At 48.0% G+C, this 20,521-nt stretch overlaps 1 protein-coding gene across 2 annotated transcripts in view; it reads left to right on the top strand.

The window, feature by feature from the left end:
- OGDH (oxoglutarate dehydrogenase) overlaps positions 1-20,521 on the top strand; it is a 61,056-nt gene that overhangs the window by 17,430 nt on the left and 23,105 nt on the right. Inside the window, exons 3-4 of one of the 2 annotated variants that reach the window (XM_044279181.1) lie at positions 12,396-12,584; positions 15,520-15,622. In XM_044279181.1, coding sequence (XP_044135116.1) covers positions 12,396-12,584; positions 15,520-15,622 — 292 coding nt within the window. Of the gene's footprint in view, positions 1-12,395; positions 12,585-15,215; positions 15,310-15,519; positions 15,623-20,521 lie in introns of both variants that reach the window. The other variant, XM_044279182.1, reaches the window with a different exon arrangement.

Genomic DNA, 20,521 nt, shown 5'->3' with positions numbered 1-20,521 from the left:
GGGGTCCCGTACTGCATGGAGCCCTCGAAAGGAATGGAGCAGTTGGTAGACATGTGCTCAGCTGCTCTATGGGAATTTGCAGGTAGCTGATCGCTGCATAGAAATCAAGGAGGGGCTTTGCAATCCACACTGCAAGTCAGTTTCCATTGCGTTTGGGCGAGGCGTCGTACACTTCGCTGTTACTGTAAAAAAAATCCACGGAAAATCCACAGCGTTTACACCCTCTGTAGCCACACCCTAAAGCATTTTTAAGAAAAAACATGGCTGCCATCTTCTGGAAACAGCTCGACTTTTGTCCCTGGCCGCTCTCTGTTATTGCAGCTAGGCTCCTTTAAGAGAATGAAGATGAACTGCATTACCAGGCACGGCCCATGGAGAAAAGTGGTGCCATTTCTGGAGGAGAGCAGCCGTGTTTTTCTAATCTCGTACATCCCAGATCACATATGGCTTGAGTATCTGAGTAGACTTTGACTCTAGGATATCTCCCGATGGTGGCCATGCTGGTTGTCGCCTAAAATGTATGTCTCCTTTATATGTCTCATCTCAGACAATGGAGGCATATCCTAGCGATGTGCCCCCATTGTCTTATAGGTGCAGGTCCCACACCTGTATTGGGAATGGAGCCCCACATAGTGGTGGCTGGAAGACTCCAGTCCGGCCACCACCAAATGCTCTCCCCATAGAAGTGAATGGGAGCGAACCGTGCATGACCGGCCACTGCTCCCATTCACTTCTATGGGCCTGGCGGTGCTCTATTTTCGGCGGCTCCATAAAAAATGAATAGAGGGCGGCTGCACATGCGCAGTGCGCCCCTCCGCCACTTTCTGGGCTCCGTTCTCAATACAGGTGCGGTTCCCAGCAGTGGGACCCGCACCTATAAGACAATGGGGGCATTTCCTAGCCATATGCCCCCATTGTCTGAGATGAGACATATAAAGGAGACAGATACATTTTAGGCGACAACCAGCATGGCCACCATCGGGAGATATCCTAGCTTTACATTTTAGTTTGTGGCCATAAGCCAGGATAGTCGGACTGTCGTCTTTACCGTATTTCCCTATAGGCCGTTGTTCCCACCTCTGTCTCTATATAATGTGTTTGCCTGTGCAGAGGTGCGTAGGTTATTGGCCCTGAGGTAGGAGAGCAGTTGCCGATCTATAGCCCAAGGTTGCACGTCCTCCATGTGATGTATGGAGGTAGAGAGGCCTTATCTGCATCGCGTTCCTTCCAGCGAAGGGTGAGGGGTGTGACTGCAGATGGTGGGAGGGATGATACCGTACCTGTTACCTGTCATATGTGCTCAAGCTTCAAGGTTAGAGACTTAAGATGTTTAGACTTTGAAATCTGGCTATAGTGCCACCGGGGACTGGACAGGCTGTGGCCAAAGTGTCATAATCCACTCCTGTGCGCAATTCAAACTATGAGCGTCCGTTAACCGGTGTAAACTAACCCAGTCCAAAACGGGGACCATAGAGCCATCAGAGTTTTCTGATTTAAATTTAGGGTATAAACCTTGGGGCTCATGAACACGGCTGTATTACGGCTCTGTCCCATACTGGATAGGGGGTAGGTGTATTATCGGTGGGGGTCTGACTGCTGGGGCCCCCCACTGATTATGAGAAGGCGGGCCCATTCTCCCCTGTTTAACTGCGTTCATGCATGCATGCTGACACTCCAGTCAACTCTATGAGACTGTCAGAGATAGGTAAGTACAAGCGCTCAGCTGTCTCTGGAGTGGCAGCCACCATGTTTGTCTGGCTCTCTATTCAAACAGGGAGCATGGGCCCCTTTTTTTTATTAGATTGGCGGGGGCTCCAGTGGTTGGACCCCACCAGTCAGATATTTATCTCTTATCCCGTGGATAGGGGGACATCCCCTTTAAGAAAGCATTGCTCCTCACTGTGCACAGAGTCTGTAATAAAAGAATGCTACAGTGTGACATGGCGGTCTGTGCTGAACTTTGGTACACATACCGAGTAGCTATAAATAAGCAGATTCACGTCACGATCTCATACATTGGATCGACCATGCCAGGATCACTCCTCCTGGTTGGAGAACTGAGCCACGGTTCTGTCGCCAAGTAGTTGTATGGGTCCCATCATGGCCTATGACTGTGATCTCCGTTTTTGCAGACCTACACAAAGCTGCTTTGGTCTTGACATGTAAGTGTCCTGTATGAAGGTACATGGAGTCCCTACAGCCCCGTACCATGAACTTGTAGGCACTCCGCGTGCCCCTGCATGATGCCTCTGAATTACACCTTCATAATAGACCTTCCAAAGTAACTTGGCACAATGTTTCTTCTCGATTACATATCCATCCTCAGTTTGCGTTATTGCCCCATAGACTTCTGTAAATGCACCATTATGGCTTAAAGGGGTATCCCTGCTGTGACAAGTTAACCCCTATCACTATTAGATCGGTAGGGTTCCTACCTCTGGAATCCTTACTGATCATTAAAATAGGGGCCCTTTACCCTTTAAGGCCTCTTTAAATGAGCCCCAAAGAGTAGGGCCCCCACTAATCGAATACAGGATAGGGGATAACGTGTCACTACCAGAATACCCCTTTAATACAGTGCTATAATGCAGCCATGGATGGACTTTTGGGGGGGGAATCCCTCTTCTTGAAGGCCATTTGCTTAAAGGGGTTTTCCAAGACCTTATACCTGAAGACTTATCCTCAGGATAGGTCCTCAGTAACTGATCGGTGAGGGTCCGACACCCTGGACCCCCGCCGGTCAGCTGTTTGAGAAGCTTACAGCTTTTCTTAGACCATGTGAGGTCACGTTCATCGATCACATGGCCTAGGCGCAGCTCAGCCCCATTGCAGTGAATGGGCTTGAGCGCGATACCATGTACGGCACGGAGAAGTCTGCGGCGCTCACAGGAGCGCCGGTGCCTTCTCAAACAGCTGATTGGCGGTGGTCCCAGGTGTCGGACCCCCACCGATCAGATACTGATGACCTATCCAGAGGATTGGTCATCAGTATTAAAATCTCAGAAAACCTCTTAAAATACTAGTACGGAAAAAGTCCTGTGGTCATCCTCTGGTCTCATGTATGAGACTGACGGGTAATGCGGCTGCCCTGGCGGACATCCCCCGGCTTTCCTTGGGTTGTGAATGGTGCATCTTGTCTTTTATTCGGGCTCTGGGTCTCGTACTATAGGTTGGCACAGGCCCCGTGCCCACAGCTAAGTCACCCTGTTACCGTGCAGACCAGTTCTAGCTGGAATAAATAGCGCGTCATCCGGACTGGCGAGGCGCCAGCTAGCAACGGGAAAGCCTCCTCGAAAAGAGGTTGGGTCAGGTCGTTAGCATGCAGGCTTTAACCCCTTGTGCTCTGCTACGTTGTCTCTGATTTACTCCATTCTCCATCCAGCTTCCATTGTTGTTAACCATTTCATTTACAGGCTTGGAGCGAATTGTATTTGGATTTCAAGTTATTTGTCCAGCTTTTTTTTTATTTTATTTTTATATAAATACAGTTTATATCGTCGGCTGGCCCACGTGTGGCAGCCAGTGGCCGCACAATGTTTACAGCAAAATCTTGTAGACGCGGGCGGGTATGGCTCGGCCGCACGTCTGGTCGTACGCAAATTGTCTGTTCTAATCTGCTAAGAATTTAGAGCCGTCATGCTTGTCCAGCTTGATTTTCAAGTCGGGCGAGAATATCAAGGCGGCCATGTTGGATGTTATTTAACATTTTCAGAAATAGCTGAGTATCTGGGAGGGGTAGGTAGTATTATGCAGGTATTAAGCATAGTGTTGTACCTTTGGTTATAACGGGGTTAACCACATCAGTGACGCACTGGAACTGAGGAGGGTGTAGGAATTCACGTGGTATCTAGAGGACATCATGTCCCTGAGTCCTTGGAAGCACTAGTGCCACAATACAGGCGGAAGGGCTTCTCCTTTAACCTTCCCTAGTCCACCGCCTGGAGCACTGCCCTCCATAGGCCCAGGATTTAGTACAGTCGTTTCTATTATTGTGGTTTCTCCCTAGGACTGAGACGGGACTGATCGCTGCTGATTACACTGATTGTATGCCTGCCTCGTCTAAAAGGGTGCACCTCCCCCACACCTTCTGACTTACCAGGATTCTTAAAATAGTGTCAACAACCCAGGGTGGGGACGAGAGGGAATTCACCCTTTACTCGACCTCTGGTCTTTTGCTTGACTTTGTGTTTTGGGCTTGGGTATTACTTATAGACTGTCAGCACTCGGGTAATGAAAACCGGATGATCTTCTCAAGACCAAATCTGCTGTGAGACGGGGAGCTGTTTAGGGGAGATCCACCACATCCTTTACTGTATGGACCCCGTCCATGAAAATCACCTTTGACCACAATGTTCCTGCTAGGGATCGACCGATATTGATTTTTTTTAGAGCTGATACCGATAATCTGTGAACCTTTAGGCTGATAGCTGATAATTTATACCGATATTCTGTGCGTTTTCATTTTTGAAAAAACAAAAAATTCCTACAAAAATCTGCTGAAAATCAACATGTTTATTGTTAACGTGTAGCTTTTTTTTGTAAATCTTTCTTTATTTTGGTGTTTGTTTTTGTCCCCTTAGGGGCTAGAACCCTTGTCCTATTCACCCTGATAGATCTCTATCAGGGTGAATAGGACTTCACACACTCTCTGTGCTTTGTGCACACGGCAGCAGGGAGCTGACTATGGCAGCCAGGGCTTCAGTAGCTTCCTGGCTGCCATGGTAACCGATCAGAGCCCCAGGATTACACTGCTGGTGCTCCGATCAGAAGCTGCCACTGCCACCAATGAGGAGGAGAGAGGGAACCCTGTGGCCACTGCCACCAATGACTAATACTGGGGGGGCTTGGGTGAAGGGGCGCACTGCACCACCAATGTTTTTAATGGTGGGGTGGGGGGCGCACTGCGCCACCAATGTCTTTAATACTGGGCTTGGGGGCGCACTGCGCCACTGATGAAGATAACTCGTCCATTAATTCATATACAGGAGGCGGGTGCTGGCTGCAGAATCATATAGCCTCACCTGACCTCTATGAGCGGTAGCTGCGATCCGCGGCAGTTAACCCCTCAGATGCGGCACCTGAGGGGTTAACTACCGCAGATCGCAGCTACCTGTCATAGAGGTCGAGAGCCGGCTATGTGATTCTGCAGCCAGCTCCCACCTCCTGTTGAATAAATGAGTGAGTAAACATCATTGGTGGCGCAGTGGCCATAGCCCCTCCCTCCTCTCACTGGTGGCAGTGGCGGCACAGGGGGGAGCGAGACACTGCTTCCTTCTTCCCTGTGCTGCTGAGGGGACACGGCGAGCGCTGACAGCAGTGCGATTCTTGTTCCCGATAGATGCGGATAACATTGAAAATCCTGAATATTGGCCGATAATATCGGCAAAACCGATAATCGGTTGATCCCTAGTTCCTGCTATGAAATGGATCTGTGTCACTGGGGCTACTCCTATGAGCGTCTTCTAAGTGGTTGTCCTGGCCATCACCCTTTAATCTCTGTACAATGATCTGGACTCCGCTGCAGGGGAACTACCAGACCGCAACCTCTTGGTGTAGTCCCTGTTCAAGTGACTACTTACCCATGGGGGCCAAGAGACTCTTGTGTAGAAAACAGAGGAATCGGGCAAAAACATAGTCGGGGACAAGCCAAAGTCAGGGCATGCAGACCTGATAAACAGTCCGAGTTCAGGGTGGGTGGCTCAGGGTCAGAATGGAGATGAGGCAAAGGGCCAAGTCACAGGGCAAAGTGCCTTAAAAGGGGTTTTCTGAGACATTATAACTGATGACCTATCCTCTGCATAGGTCATCAATATCTTATCGGTGAGAGTCCGACACCCGGGACCCCCGCTGATCAGCTGTTTGAGAAGCTCACAGCTTTCCTCAGGTCAGTGACGACACGTTCATCGATCACGTGAATGGAGCTTAGCTGCAATACCAAGCACCGCCACTATACAGCGGTAAGCTGTGAGGAGGCAACAGTATTGGACCCCCACCGATCAGATACTGATGACCTGTCCTGTGTATAGGTAATCAGTATAAAAATACTGGAAAACCCTTTTAAGTACCCCAAGGTCGACAGCCATTGACTGATGAGTATTAGGGTGCACACTGCACACACTGGTCCTTTAAGAGGCAAAGCGCATGCACCCTTTTGGGTAGAGCAGGAGCCGGGCTAGCCTGCATGAAGGAGAGGAATGCCAGCAAGAAGCACGCCACGACCTGCAAGGAAGAAGCGCAGATATTTTGGCGGCCAGGCCCATTGGGGAGAGATGCCAGCGGTGAGCAGAGTGGCGGAGGACACGGGTTATAACAGATTCCTTTATGTAACAAGCAGCACAGGGGCAGTCCCATCAAACAGCCCCCCATATCTCAGCTTCCCTTGTGCACCCCTGCACAGAACATGCCCTGTATAAGCAGCCCCCTAGTATACAAGGCTGGTTCAGAGTGTGCTGTCGGCAGCATGCACATACAGACTATATTGTTGTACAACGCTGATTGGCAGCGGCGGCCCTGGTTTCCCTTTAACCAGCTCTCCGGGGAGGTTACCTCACAGATACACTAGGACTTTGTGTTCCCAAACACGGCAGGAAATAGTATTTTGCTGACAGTTTCGCCTTAAAAGTCCTGACTTGGGGAATGTCTCTGCTGAATTAACAGAAAAGAAGGGAGTTGCTATTTGTGTGAAGCCGGTTATTACTGACCAGTCTGGCGGTGTGGTGTATTACAGTCTGGCGGTGCAGGTGACCATTATCTATGGGGGTTAGGAGTCCTAGAAGGACTAGCACTGGCCGCGCTGTGCACGCTGATGCCCTGGGCCCATAGACTGTATAAGGAAATGACCTAACAATTACCGTACTGCACAGACACGCCACCTCTGCAGAAGCCACAGTTCATACCGCGGATCCAAGCAGTGCCCAAGGGACCCCCATGACTTATAATGGGGCGTGTTGGGTTCTGTCGAGGTTTCCTCTGTTTTGACCAGAAGTTCAGCCCTGCAAGCTACATTATTCTTACCGTCAAAACTGACACAGTAGGCTCCCAGGTGGCCCCCGACTTCTCAGTAGACTTTTTAGCATCTTAACACCTAGAGGCTGCCTGCTTTGTGGCCCCTGGGAAGAGTAGGACCATTCCAGGGTAGTTCTGTTCCCATATCAATGGGTGGTGGCAGAGGGATGTGGTATCTTCAGGTGCTGCAATGATATTAGACAAGTGACGGGAAAATGTACTATGGCAGAGGTCGCAATAACGCCGTAGACGCCTTTTACTCCCTTATAAAAAAAAATATATATCATTACACGCAGTGTCGGACTGGGGTACTTAGGGCCCACCAGTGTAACTTAATCTGGGGGCCCACCTTTTGGCTCCTGCACACTAACTTTTTATTTATTTTTTCCATGTCTGTACTGTTCCCTTCACTTCAATTGGGCCTCAAAAAAAACAAAATAAAATGACTGTGTGCATTCCGTGTCTGTATGTCCGCATGGCCGCTCTGCTAAATGATAGAACATGTCCTATTATTGTCCCCATTACAGACAAGGATAGGACTGTTCTATTAGAGGCGGCTGTTCTGTTCCGCATAATGTGGAATTCACACACCTGGTATCCATGTTTTGCGTATCCGCAATTTGCAGACTGCAAAACATCCAACGGTCGTGTTCCTGAGCCCTTACAGTGATAACAGGAGGAATATTACAGATGAAGTATGATGGCAGACATTCACAGCATACATGTGGCAGAAGTTACACATATGTGGATATCCTGCACTTAAGTCAGTCAGAAACAAGACACACGCAGCGCAATGCACACACAAAGACATTTATGCCTGACCCTATTAAGTGTAGGACACTTAGAGGGGGTAAAGGGGTTTGTCTCACTTCAGCAATTGGCATTTATCATGTAGAGAAAGTTAATACAAAACACTTACTAATGTATTGTGATTGTCCATATTGCTTCCTTTCCATCACATTATACACAGCACGTATCCATGGTTATTACCACCGTGTAATCCAGCAGCGGTGGCCGTGGTTACACACTATAGGTAAAGGTGTTGGCCTATGAGCACTTCCGGCCTTTCCGTATAGTGTGCAAGCACGGCCACCACTGCTGGATTACACGGTGGTAATAACCACGGATACGTGCTGTGTATAATGTGATGGAAAGGAGGTAATATGGACAATCACAATACATTAGTTAGTGCCTTGTATTAACTGCATGATAAATGCCATTTACTGAAGTGAGACAAACCCTTTAAGCATAAATGTCTGGCATGAAATTTACCAAATCGTAACCTCCTCAGATTGCACATAATCTACAGTATATTTATACGGGTTGTCCTACCATAATGACCTATCGCCTATCTACAGGATAGGTGATAAATATCAGATTGCTGGGGTCTGACTGCTGGAACACCCACTGATCATGAAAAAAGGGTCCTGAGACATTCAATTACATTACTGCCTATCTATGTACACAAGGGTCATAAGACCACGTTCCCTTGATCATGGGGGTCCCAGCAGTCAAACCCCCATCAGTCAGACACTTATCACCTGTCGTGTCATAGCTGTTCCTATCCTTAAAGGTTTTCTTTGGGTGTAAAAAATTAAAATAAAGTACAAATTACAAATCTTGCCCAAAATATGTGTCAAACTAAAATAGAAATGCTCGTCTGTTAAAGGGCCTGTGTCCACTTTTCTATGTATCCTCTATCCACAGGATCGGGGATAACTAAGTGATTCATGGGGGTCTGAACACTGGAGCCCCCACTGATCCCCCTTCTTGATTGAGTGGCAGGTGGAGCATATGCCTCTCCATCCATTCTCTATGGGGTCGCTGGAGATGGCAGAGTAAAGCGCTGGATATTTCCAGTGGTCCCAAAGAGAATAAATGGCGCATATGTGTGACCTGCCACACCATCAAAAAGGAGGAACAGGACCCGTTCCTGGGATCAGTGGTGGTCGCAGAATCGGACCCCACTAATTATATAGTTATGCCCTATAGCAGGGGTAGGCAACCTCCGGCACTCCAGATGTTGTGAAACTACAACTCCCAGCATGCATACTTACTCTCCTCTTCTAAGAACACACATAGAAATGAATGGAGCATGCTGGGAATTGTAGTTTCACCACAGCTGGAGTGCCGAAGGTTGCTGATCCCTGCCCTATGGTGTGGAGAGGATAACTTGAAAACCTGGACAACCCCTTTAAATCCTCCTCCACCAGTATCTCTTTACATGGCAGCAGTGATGCCTGTAGATACGGAATATCATCACTACCACCGAATAAACCATACAACGTCGCGGTGACGTCACACGCACAGAAGATCCTGGAAGCCGAATCTGCAGTCTGCTTTCTCGCACCACACAGGGGTAACTGGAGAAGAAGCAATATTAGTGGTGCATTTAGAGTCAGGGCATCTGGAGCTGTGGCACTAATGGGGGTGCACCTAAAGCAGAGGCATTGGGGGGGACCTAGGGCAGAGTCCCCCCAATGCCACTCTGAACTCTGCAGAGAGCAGCACACATACACAGATCTGATCTACTATAAACAAATCCCCTATTCCCCCTTACAGTCTCCTACAGCTCACTACTGTGACACACCTGAGAAATCAGCCCAGCACAGCAGAGGAGTCTTTCTCTCCAGCAGCCAGTTTTCTGACAGCAGGGAGGTCAGGAGGATGGCCAGACATGTTCTCTCCTCCTTCACTGCCAGCAGCCGGGAAGTTTAGAAGATACTTCGGGGCCTCCTGTGCAATTTACACCAGTAGGAGGCTGCCTCACTGTGCGATACTGCCACCTAGTGGCTACAATAATTATCTCTCCTGAGAACCAAGAGAAATAATTACTACTCTGTCTAAACTCCAGGCGCAGGAGACTGGGGGCCTACCTGAGGAATCCCCCGCCTCCCCGGTGGGCAAGTCCAAACCTGAGCACACGTTAGACTTTTCCCGGTAATTCATGAGCGCAGGGTGCGCTGTGAACTGTGCAGGCAGCAGAGCGATATTGCTGGTGCCTAAAATATGCAATAATAAAGCTCCATACAGCAAGGATCTTTGTTGTTGGTTGGTTTGGGTGGAGGGAGGCTCGTGCAGCGGTGCACGATCTTCACAGGGTGGCGTCTGGCGGGGTAAGCAGCTTCTTGGTGGCAGTGGGCTTTAGTTTTTGAAACTTTTGACTGTGTCCTAGGGACATGTCAAAAATTTTGATCGGTGGGGTTCCCAGCACTGAGACCTAGAACGAGGAGTCAGAAGCTCTCAGCTGAGCACTGCTTCTCCTCGCTGCTGAGTGCACTGCTGAAGACGGCCTCAATATAAAGTGCAGGGAAGATCCGCTATAATAGACTGTACTTTATCACTCGGCTATAATTGCCTGCTGTGCATTCACTCCAGACCCCTCCCCGGGGGTAATTAGCCTTGTCCTGGAGGGAGGGGTGATGTTATTTACATGGGACTGTATGTTGAAGGGGCGGCAGAAAGGGCAATGTTCTTATTTACATGGAGCTGTATGTTGGAGGGTGCTGAACGGAGAAAAGAAGGGTTATTTAGACTAGAACTGGTTCGCCTACATTAATACCCACCTCTTAGGCCATGTTCACACCACCGCTATTTATTTCTGTTGTTGTGCCGGATTGGGCACAAAACGGAGCCATTCAGTTTTTATTTATATATTTGATAGAATCTGCGACAGAGGCCTTGATCGGAGCCTTCATTGCAAATGTGAACAAGCCCTTAACATTCTGTAGGCCTACGTATTATTTGTTTGAATTACTGCAACTATTCCTTAAAAATTGTAAGAGGAGTATTTTTACTCTTCTGGAAAAAATGTAGCACAACCTCTGTTCTATAGTCATTAAAGGGGTATTACAGTAAAATCTGAAAAAGGTCTACAGTGGGATACAAAAGGTGTAGAAAAATAATCCCCCACGGCGGCCATTCTGCCAGTGCTCAGTTCCCTGATGCATTCCCATTCCTGCTCCTGTACAGACACAGCAGGAAATGGCTGTGAATACCGGACAGTCAGTCAATGGCTGAGGTAGGTGAGCGCCATTCACATCCATTTCCTTCCGTATCTGCACAGGAGCTGGAAGTGGAGCCGCCTGAGGGAGCCGGGCATTTGTATTCCACGGTAGGCTTTTTTTTTTTTTTTGCTGCAATATCCCTTTAAAATGGGATGGGGACTCCAGGAGCATCTATTTCAGGTGGTTAGGAGTGCTAGCTATGGGGCATTTCCTTCTCTATGATTGTCTTGTATCTGCAGAAGAGAGAGACTCAAGGACTATGTAGTGTTTATTCTGTATTCTTGTGTTTAAATGCTCCTTAAAGGGGTATTTCCATCGGAGACATCTCGCTAGGATATGTCCCATTGTCTGATAGGTGCAGGTCCCACCTCTGGGAGCTGCACCTACACAGAGAACTGATCGGTGAAGGTGGTGGCCGGAGGACCCTGGGTTTCCCGGGGTCTGGCCACCACCTGGCGCTCTCCCCGTAGTAGTGAATGGGAGCGCACCGCACTTGCGAGGCCACCACTCCCATTAATTTCTACGGAAATTAGCTGAGCCAGCGCTCGGCTATTTTCAGCAACCCCATAAAAATGAATAGAGGGCGGCTGCGCATTCGCAGTGCGCCCTCCAAAACTTTCGGGGCTCTGTTCTTTGGGACCCGCACCTATCGGACAACGGGAGCATCTATCGGACAACGGGAGCATATCGTAGCGATAGTGGTGCCAGTCACCCTGATGATGGCATTTTGTCACTTACTTGCAGTCATTTTCATAAAATCGCACTTTATCGGGTGCAGCACAGGAGTCCTGTCCATGATGTGTGTGCGAAGTGGAGTCCCTTAAGTGGTGGGCTCTACCTACTGCTTATTGACAGCCTTCTGCCTGTGCACAGAGAGGACGCCAGTGCTGTACCACATTTTATTCTGCCAGCTTCTGTTCCTGCAAGTGCCCAGGGCAGAGTAAAGTGCTCTCTGCATTGAGCGGCTTCACAGCTCCTGCCCTCCGCTCTGAGTGACAGCTGTAGTAGCCAACCAGAAGACCACTTCAGCTGTCACTCATAACGGAGGGGGGCTGTGAACCAGCTCAATGCAGAAGAGCACCTTGCAGTGAAGCTGTAATCTGGGCATTTGCAGGAGCAGAACCAGGCAGAATAAAACTTCATATTCACACTACTCCTGATATTAAAAGATCCACCAAAGGTATGTTTGTTCTGCTCTCTCCATTTCCAACCTAGTGCTGTTAGCAATTTTGCTTCCTTTGAGCACTGTTTGTAAAATCTTTATTTCAGAGACTTTCTTTGTCAGTCTTGGACTGCACTGATTTTGCATTCCAACACGCATCATGTATAGGACGTTCTTACATTGGCATAGTGTGTTTACAGTTCCTTTTCCTGTTTCTACAGTCATGGGACATCTTCTTCCGGAACGCCAATGCCGGCGCAGCACCTGGAACAGCTTACCAGAGCCCTCCACCCCTAGGTACCAGCCTGTCTGCACTGACCCAAGCACAGTCACTAGTGCAGGCGCAGCCAAATGTAGACAAACTAGTGGAGGATCATCTTGCTGTGCAGTCCCTCATCCGGGCATATCAGGTATGTTCTTGCCTGTCTCTCTAGTCTCATTCGCTTTCTTCTCCTTTCTTATAGTACCTAGAGGGGTTATCCCGCCTTAACTTTTATAGCATATCACTCGGATATGCTGCAGATGTCAAATTGGTGCCACTCCCTCTGGGACCCGCTGCTATCTTCAGAACGGGGCGTCTTCTTCATTTACTGCTATGGAACTTCCAAAGGTAGTCAAGTGGGCACTAGTCTATTTTCTGGAGTCCCATACCAATGAATGGAGAGCGAGCCACGTAACCACCTTCACCATTATGGGACTGCTGGAAATGGCTCAGCCAGCACCCTGTTTTTGGTACTCCCACAGTGGTCAATGGAGGGTGGTCGCGTATGCACAACTGCTCTACCCTTTGGGTCTCCATTCTGGAGATAGGAGTGAGTCCCAGAGGTAGGACCAGCACCTATCTGACCATTGTGGCATTGCCTAGTGATATAGCATAAACGTTGAGATCCCCTTTGTCTTTTAGCAGGTTCTTTAGCATGCAAACCACCTTAAGGAAGGGCCCTTTTTCTTCAGGGTAGTGGCAGGGGTACATCACTTTTGTGTAAGAAGCCGTTCCAAAGATATGAAGGAGGTGTAAATGCAGTTCCTTATTATACAGGTTGACCAAGGAGTGTACACGTGCAGTAGTGTTCCTTTAGTCTACAGTCTGTTATTAGGCTGTGGTCATACGTCCGTGCCCGATTCCTTACCGAATCCACTGACATTCCACATTCAGTGCCAGCGATTAGGGCATTTCATAGCGGATCTATGGTAGACAACAAAGTGTGCAGCTACAGAGTGTACTGTTGTAGCCGTCTATGCTTCCTATAGGTATATAACATTGTAAAGAGAAATCGAGCCCGAAGCTGACCACAGGCATGAGGTGGAAACCTCCTTCAGGGACTTGGATGAGCGGACGTCCTGGGCCCCCTGTGGTGTAGTAGGAACCAGGTGGCCCCCACAAAAGAGTGAGAAACTCTTTCCTCCATTCTAGTCTATGGGAGTTCACAGACACCCTCCTCTGATCCCCCTATGTTCTGCACAAGCTGCTGTTTGACTTCTACATCATAATGGTGGGACCCCTGCTTACTAAAGGGTTAATGCCACAGAGTTTAGATCCCCCTTGTTGAGTGCCCTTTGGATATGCTATAAATGTTGTTAGAATACCCCCTATATACCCCTTAAGTGCCTGAGTTTTTATAACCATACATGATGGGTGTAATATCCTGAGTCTCTCTGTAGCCATTTTGTTTCTTGGGTAGGCCAAACAGACAGACATGTAAGTACCATGCAGTTTATGTCTGGAATAGTGGTAAAGTAATGGTGCAGACACTAGAACAAAATCAGGAGAGAGTTATGAAAACCGTGGGGATCATTTATCAAACTGCTGTAAAGTAGAACTGGCTTAGTTGCTCATAGCAACCAATCAGATTCCACCTTTTATTTTGGACAACTCCTTTGGAAAATGAAAGGTGGAATCTGATTGGTTGCTATGAGCAACTAAGCCAGTTCTACCTTACACCAGTTTGATAAATAGCCCCCCTGTGTTTGGCGCCCACAGCATCCAATCACAGCGCAGCTTTTATTTCTTTTAATCTAGTTCAAAAATGAAAGCCGCGCTGGACTGTGGAGTCCTAGATATTCATGAGCGGTGGGCTCCACCCTCTGCTGATTGACAGCTTCTACCCATGCCACTAAGGCCCCTTGCAGACGAGCGTGTGCAGATTAGGTCCGGCTGCGTTGCGAATGCGCTCAGTAAAAATGTGCGATTTCGCAAACAGTCATTCAGTTTTGTCTGCGATTGCATTCAGTTTTTATCACGCGGGTGCAATGCGTTTTGATGCGTTTTTGCACCCGCGTCATAAAAAACAGTATACAAACAACATCTCTTAGCAACTATCCGTTAAAATCGCATCCGCTCTTGCTTGCGGATGCAATGCGATTTTCACGCAGCTCCATTCACTTCCATGGGGCCAGCGTTGCGTGGAAAATAGCAGTATATAGAACATGCTGCGAGTTTCACGCAACGCACAATTGATGCGTGAAAACCAACGCACATGTACACAGACCCATTGAAATGAATGGGTCCGGATTCCGTGCGGGCGCAATGCGTTCACATCACGCATTGCACCCGCGTGCAATACTCGCTCGTGTGAAAGGGGCCTAATAAAGAGCTGGTGACCAATGCCTATGCATGCCACCATACTGGGCGCAGGATGTCTCACTGGGACACTAGGAAAGGAATTTCATTCAGACTCCTCCAGCCAAGGCCTCATGCACACAGCCGTGTCCAAAAAAATACGGATCCCTTAAAAACAAAACGCTTCCATGCGCTTTCCTTTTGGTCTCTGACTCTCAGATCTGTGCACTTGTATGGGTCACAGTGCACTTTTAGCACACCGAAGCAATATACCGTCCTGTGCATGAGGCTTTAACAGAGGGGGCGGCTCAAAGACAAAAAGTTACTGCTAAGTGTTCCTTGAGGAGGAAATGCCCTTTAACCACAGCGTAAATCTCTTCCGTCTTTCTATGTTGCTGAGGTGGTCACTTCTGTCACTTCTCCTGTTGATCACATAGGGGTGGGGTAGGTGTCATTAACCAGTTTGTGTCATTGCTTCTAGGTAAGGGGTCACCACATTGCAAAACTTGACCCCCTCGGAATTAGCACTGTTAATTTTGATGACGCTCCAGTAATTGTCGGTCCGCCGTATGTCGGTGAGGATTATGGACCAAACTCATTGTAACTCTTTTTGCTTTTCCTCTTCTTTTCCCTTTCTTTTTGTGTTTGTTATTTTACGTGGTGCCTCTTCTGTATCCCCTCCCCCATTCCTTTACTTCCCAACGATCCTTTTCCCTTACTCCACTTCATCCATCCTCTGTCCTCCTTTACTGTTCTCTTCTACCCGGCACCTTTCCTCTATATAGATCCGTGGGCACCATGTTGCCCAGCTTGACCCACTGGGCATTCTGGATGCAGATCTGGATTCCTGTGTGCCAGCTGACATTATCACATCCTCAGACAAACTCGGTGAGGGCCAGTAGCTCTACTAGAATGGTCACTGCTTATCACTCCCCTCTCGCCCACCCTCAAGATTTTTGTTTGTCCCCTGCTTGCTATTATGTAGGTTCAGAGCTCCCAGCTAACAGCTTCTCCATAGTCTAGACATGGCAGTACGCCTGATACTGGTTCTTAAAGGGGACGTCTGAGATTTTGTTATTAAGGGTATTAGGGCTTGTCCACCTGTTAATATTCATCACCTATCATCAGGATAGGTCATCAATATCTGAACGGTGGGAGTCCGACACCCGGCATCCCCGCCGATCAGCTGTGAGATGAGGAGGCAGCGCTCCAGATCACCACAACCTCCTCAAGCAGCTGATCGGCGGGGGTCCTGACATCCCTGAGGATAGGCCATCAATATCAAAATCTTGGACAACCCCTGTAATTCGTTGCCCTTGGACCTGATATCCAACAAATAATCACCAAGAGTAAAACCTATATTTACAGAGACGAAGCAAGGGTTGATGTGCCGGCTAGGGATGGCTTGAATGGGTCTCCTTTAGTCCTCCCCTAAAGATGGCCATACACGTAAGATTAAAGTCGGCCGGAATGGCAGATTTTGCCCATTACCGCCGACTGTCGTTTGAAGAACTAGCGCAATGGCTGACGGCAGAAATCCACTGTGCTGGTAAACTTTGGCAGTTCATCGGCCAAAACTGCATGTTGATGGCATGATCGGCTGAATGTTGTGCTCAAGCACCAGGAAGTCTGTTTTTATAAAAAACGAACTCCCTGCTTGGGCAGTTTAGTTGGTGGGAACATTCGTACGAAAGATCCCATGGACGACTGATTGGCCGGAATGCGTCCGATCGTTATTTCGAATGTATGGCCACCTTAAGAATAAGAAGCTGTTGGTTGGTGCCCTGAGCGTAGAACGGGTAACAACAGGTTATTAGGCTACAGAATCTTCTGCTGCTCTCACACCAGAAACCACTAACCTAGATTAGTGCAGCTGGTAAACACTAACCACACGTGGCATGTTCTGGGTGTGTGCAGGGATCAGGTGGGGCCGCAGTTGCTTGGGGTATAGAGCATGTGGTGGGCATGAATATGTTTTTTGCTTGTGGACTGATCTGATGGACTTCTTCACGTAAGTATTTTGTGTCTTTTTCCTTGAAATAAAGTTTGTCTGAAATTTGTAAATTGTAACCATGAGTAATGATTGTTCCTCTCCTTAATCAGATGGTCCAGTGTATGATAATGTATTCCCAATGTAGTCATGCTGTTTTATCTCATGTATGTTTAAGCTGAAATTATCTTCTAAAAGATAAAAGGGTTGTCCTACGACAAGGACTTATTCCTTATTCACACAATAGGGGATCAGTGTGTGATTAGTGGGGGGGGGGTCTGCCCGCAGGGGCCCCTGCCGGTTACGATAATGGGGCCCTGGGTTCCCATTTGAATGGAACAGGGGATCCTGTATGTCCGCTGCTACTCCATTCAACCAAATAGGACTGCTGGAGATGGTCACATACAGCGCTCAGCTATCTCCGGCAGTCCCATAGGGATGAAAGGAGCAGCAATGAGCATGTGCGACCACCTCGATCCTAGGCCCAGGCTGTGGAGTTTGTCATACAAACCCTTTAGTGGAGTCAAATGTACTATAAAGGAGTGCGATACAGAGAGACAGACAGAGAGACAGACAGAGAGACAGACAGAGAGACAGACAGAGAGACAGACAGAGAGACAGACAGAGAGACAGACAGAGAGACAGACAGAGAGACAGACAGAGAGACAGACAGAGAGACAGACAGAGAGACAGACAGAGAGACAGACAGAGAGACAGACAGAGAGACAGACAGAGAGACAGACAGAGAGACAGACAGAGAGACAGACAGAGAGACAGACAGAGAGACAGACAGAGAGACAGACAGAGAGACAGACAGAGAGACAGACAGAGAGACAGACAGAGAGACAGACAGACATGAATTGGATTTGTTGGTAGATCTCTATGTGATGAGCACTAAGTGACTGAATTTTTGGAAAAACGTATATCGTGCGTCTGTCTATATACAGTGCATTCGGGAAGTCTTCAGTCTTCTTTCACATTTGGTTATGTTGTGTCTCTGTGCTAAAAAAAAAAAAAAAAAATCAAGTTTTGCACTGAACAGCCCATAATGAAAAAGTAAACACAGAATGTTCAAAATCTTTGCTAATTTATGAAAAAGGAAAAACTAAAAGTCGGCATGGACATAAGTATTCAGACCCTTTACTTAGCTCTGGGCGTCTCATTGAAGTTTTATGAAAAATCTGTAATCCTTTAAATAGATTTTAGAATGGTACCAGGTTACGTCTTAAGCTGGCACAATCTGGTACAGCCTAGAGTCAGCCAAGACCACCAGCAAGCATCTGAGTTTGCTGGGGGAGATTGAAGTCAGTGTAGTGGCCATTCAGATGAATGGTTGTCCATGTAATCATTGTGTGAGCCAATGAGTAATATCAGCTTTCAGCTCTGGTTCATAGAAAGGGTCCCTAACAGGGGACTCCATCCTATAGCATCCATATGTCTTAATGGAAAGCAGTTGGCATGCACATGCTGCCCGATCTACTGGCATAATAGTTTAGGAGCAGCTGAGCAGATTGTTATGTTATAGTTTTGTGGGAGAAGATTCTGTAAAACTATCAATAAATCCCTGCTCTTTCTGGGCTTAGGAGTCCAGGGGGCGGTCCTATCACTGATTGACAGCTTTCCCCGTATTACTGTATACAGGCCAGGCTGTCACTCATTGAGCCACTCCGGCCACAGAATTTCTAAGTCGGCTTTGTGTGGAATGTTTCTTCAGTGAAGCCGTGAGGTGGTAGATGGAGATGCACTCATGGAAACTGCTAGTTTCCATGGTTACAACCACCTTGTAATCCATTAGTGGTGGTCGTGCTTGCACACTATAGAAAAAAAGCGCCAGCCTCTCTCGTGGCCTGGACCGTGGGAGCTCACGTAGGCTGGTGCTTTTTTCTTTAGTGTACAAGCACGGCCATGCTGCTGGACTGCAGGGTGGTCGTAACCATGGAAACTTTCTCTGCATAATAAATGCTGTTTGTAATGGTCATAAATCACCTGATGTATTTTACAGTTACACTTGGTAAAGGGTTCTAGTACTGGGTGCTAAATGGAATACTTCTAGGGGAAAATACCTCCGTAATACAGCAGGCGACAGGAGCTTTCATATTTTTTTGACGTTTGTGAAATAAAAAGAACCTTCTCAGTGTGAACAGTATGGGCCCACAGCTTTCTGACATTGATGGCATATCCTAGCGATATGCCGTCGGTGGGTAAGATGAACCAACCCCCTTTAAGCTGCAGCGGGCCATTTCTGCTGTAAGGCGCACCGATCATCTGGTCCTGGGTACGGTCTTTTGTTTCAGTCTTCTCCTCTGTGGTTATGTAGTTTTATACCATGCAGTATATGTTTTTATTTTTGGCTGAATACCTCAGTATGAAATAGCGCAGTAGATGGTGCTATTCTATGCAGCAGAAATACAGATATACCCACTGTATACCGCCCCAGCGAAGACCGAAAGGATGCTCTTTTAGCCTACATCGGGTGACTGAGGGCCTCTGGACACATGTGATGGATGCATTTCCGGTGCATACGGCAGACATTGTGTGAATCCAGCCTTACTGTGATATTTGTGTCATCCGCCCGTGTGTGTGGAGTGCGAGTGCGTCTTCAAGGCCGCCTTACAATAAGATATGTAGGAAGCTGGATCTCTGCGCCTCGCTGGTTATTACACTTCAGTGTGCACGGTGGCGGCACGCTGGATGCTATGACACGCCCGAGTGCTGGTTTTATTTTCCTCTCCCAGTTACGTTGCAGAGATGGCTTGCAGCTTGAATGAGCCCCTATGTGTGCTGCTGAGATTTTCTGTTTAAAGATTCCTCTCTTTTCCCCATGCTGCACTCTCCCTCTCTCTTTACCCCCCAACCCCCTTGTGCCGCACTCTCCTAACACACTCAGACCCGTCAGCATTCCTGGATCGGCTGCGAGTTCTCACGGTGGGAGGTACGGAAAATATCCTTTATTTAACGCCCATCCCCTTCCGACTACCTTTTCCCCATCATACCCTTTCCATACTTTCCTCCTCCTCCTCCCATGCACATGTCTGTTATGGAAGTCCCATTTGTAACCAAAGCTATTGTCATGGCTTCATAATATCCTAATATGCTGTAATCGGGATCACTCCCCCCACAGGTAACTGTGGTACTAAGCAGACAGGGTATCCCTACCCCGGCCATAGCGGCGTCTGTTTACAGTAGCCTGAATTTCGTAAAGTGCTCTGTTCACAGGATACAGGCTGCTGTATATGATGATATCTGTAGTCTGCTGGGCATCATATGTGTACATAAGCCTCAAGTGCGGTAATGAGGTGTGAAGGGATCTGCTGCAAGGCCCTGTATATAAGGCAGTGTTCACACTACGTTGTATAATCTGTGGAACCAATAAACTGGTACATGGGCATCTGTAATGGACTCCAGAACACAGAACAAAGCCTATACTGTTCGTACAAATGATATGACCATTCAGCAGGACAAGCCCACCATTGGTAGTGTAAGGGGGTGTCCTCTGATGATGGATGTTGGGGATGGGGTTTGAAGGGTCAGACAGTTTCCAGAGATAAGCTGCTACCTGTGATGTGTGTCAGCTCTTCCTATTGAGAGCACATGCACACTCAGACGAGCATGCATGTATTGGGGGGGGGGGGGGGGCTACTATCAAAAGAGCAGAGGTGTACGGTGGAGCAGATGAGTCAGTGTATAGATTGTAGGTGACATTGGCCGGAGTTACTGTAATGTCTGCCATAGTGGAAACTCGTGGCAGAGCCTGGTTGTGTGCCCATCCACTGGGCTATGTTGTGGGTATCAATACA

Source organism: Bufo gargarizans, chromosome 2, assembly GCF_014858855.1.
Source record: "Bufo gargarizans isolate SCDJY-AF-19 chromosome 2, ASM1485885v1, whole genome shotgun sequence".
Classification (NCBI taxonomy): domain Eukaryota; kingdom Metazoa; phylum Chordata; class Amphibia; order Anura; family Bufonidae; genus Bufo; species Bufo gargarizans.
The sequence above is the reverse complement of the archived record's forward strand: the minus strand, read 5'-3'. Positions and strand labels throughout refer to the sequence as shown.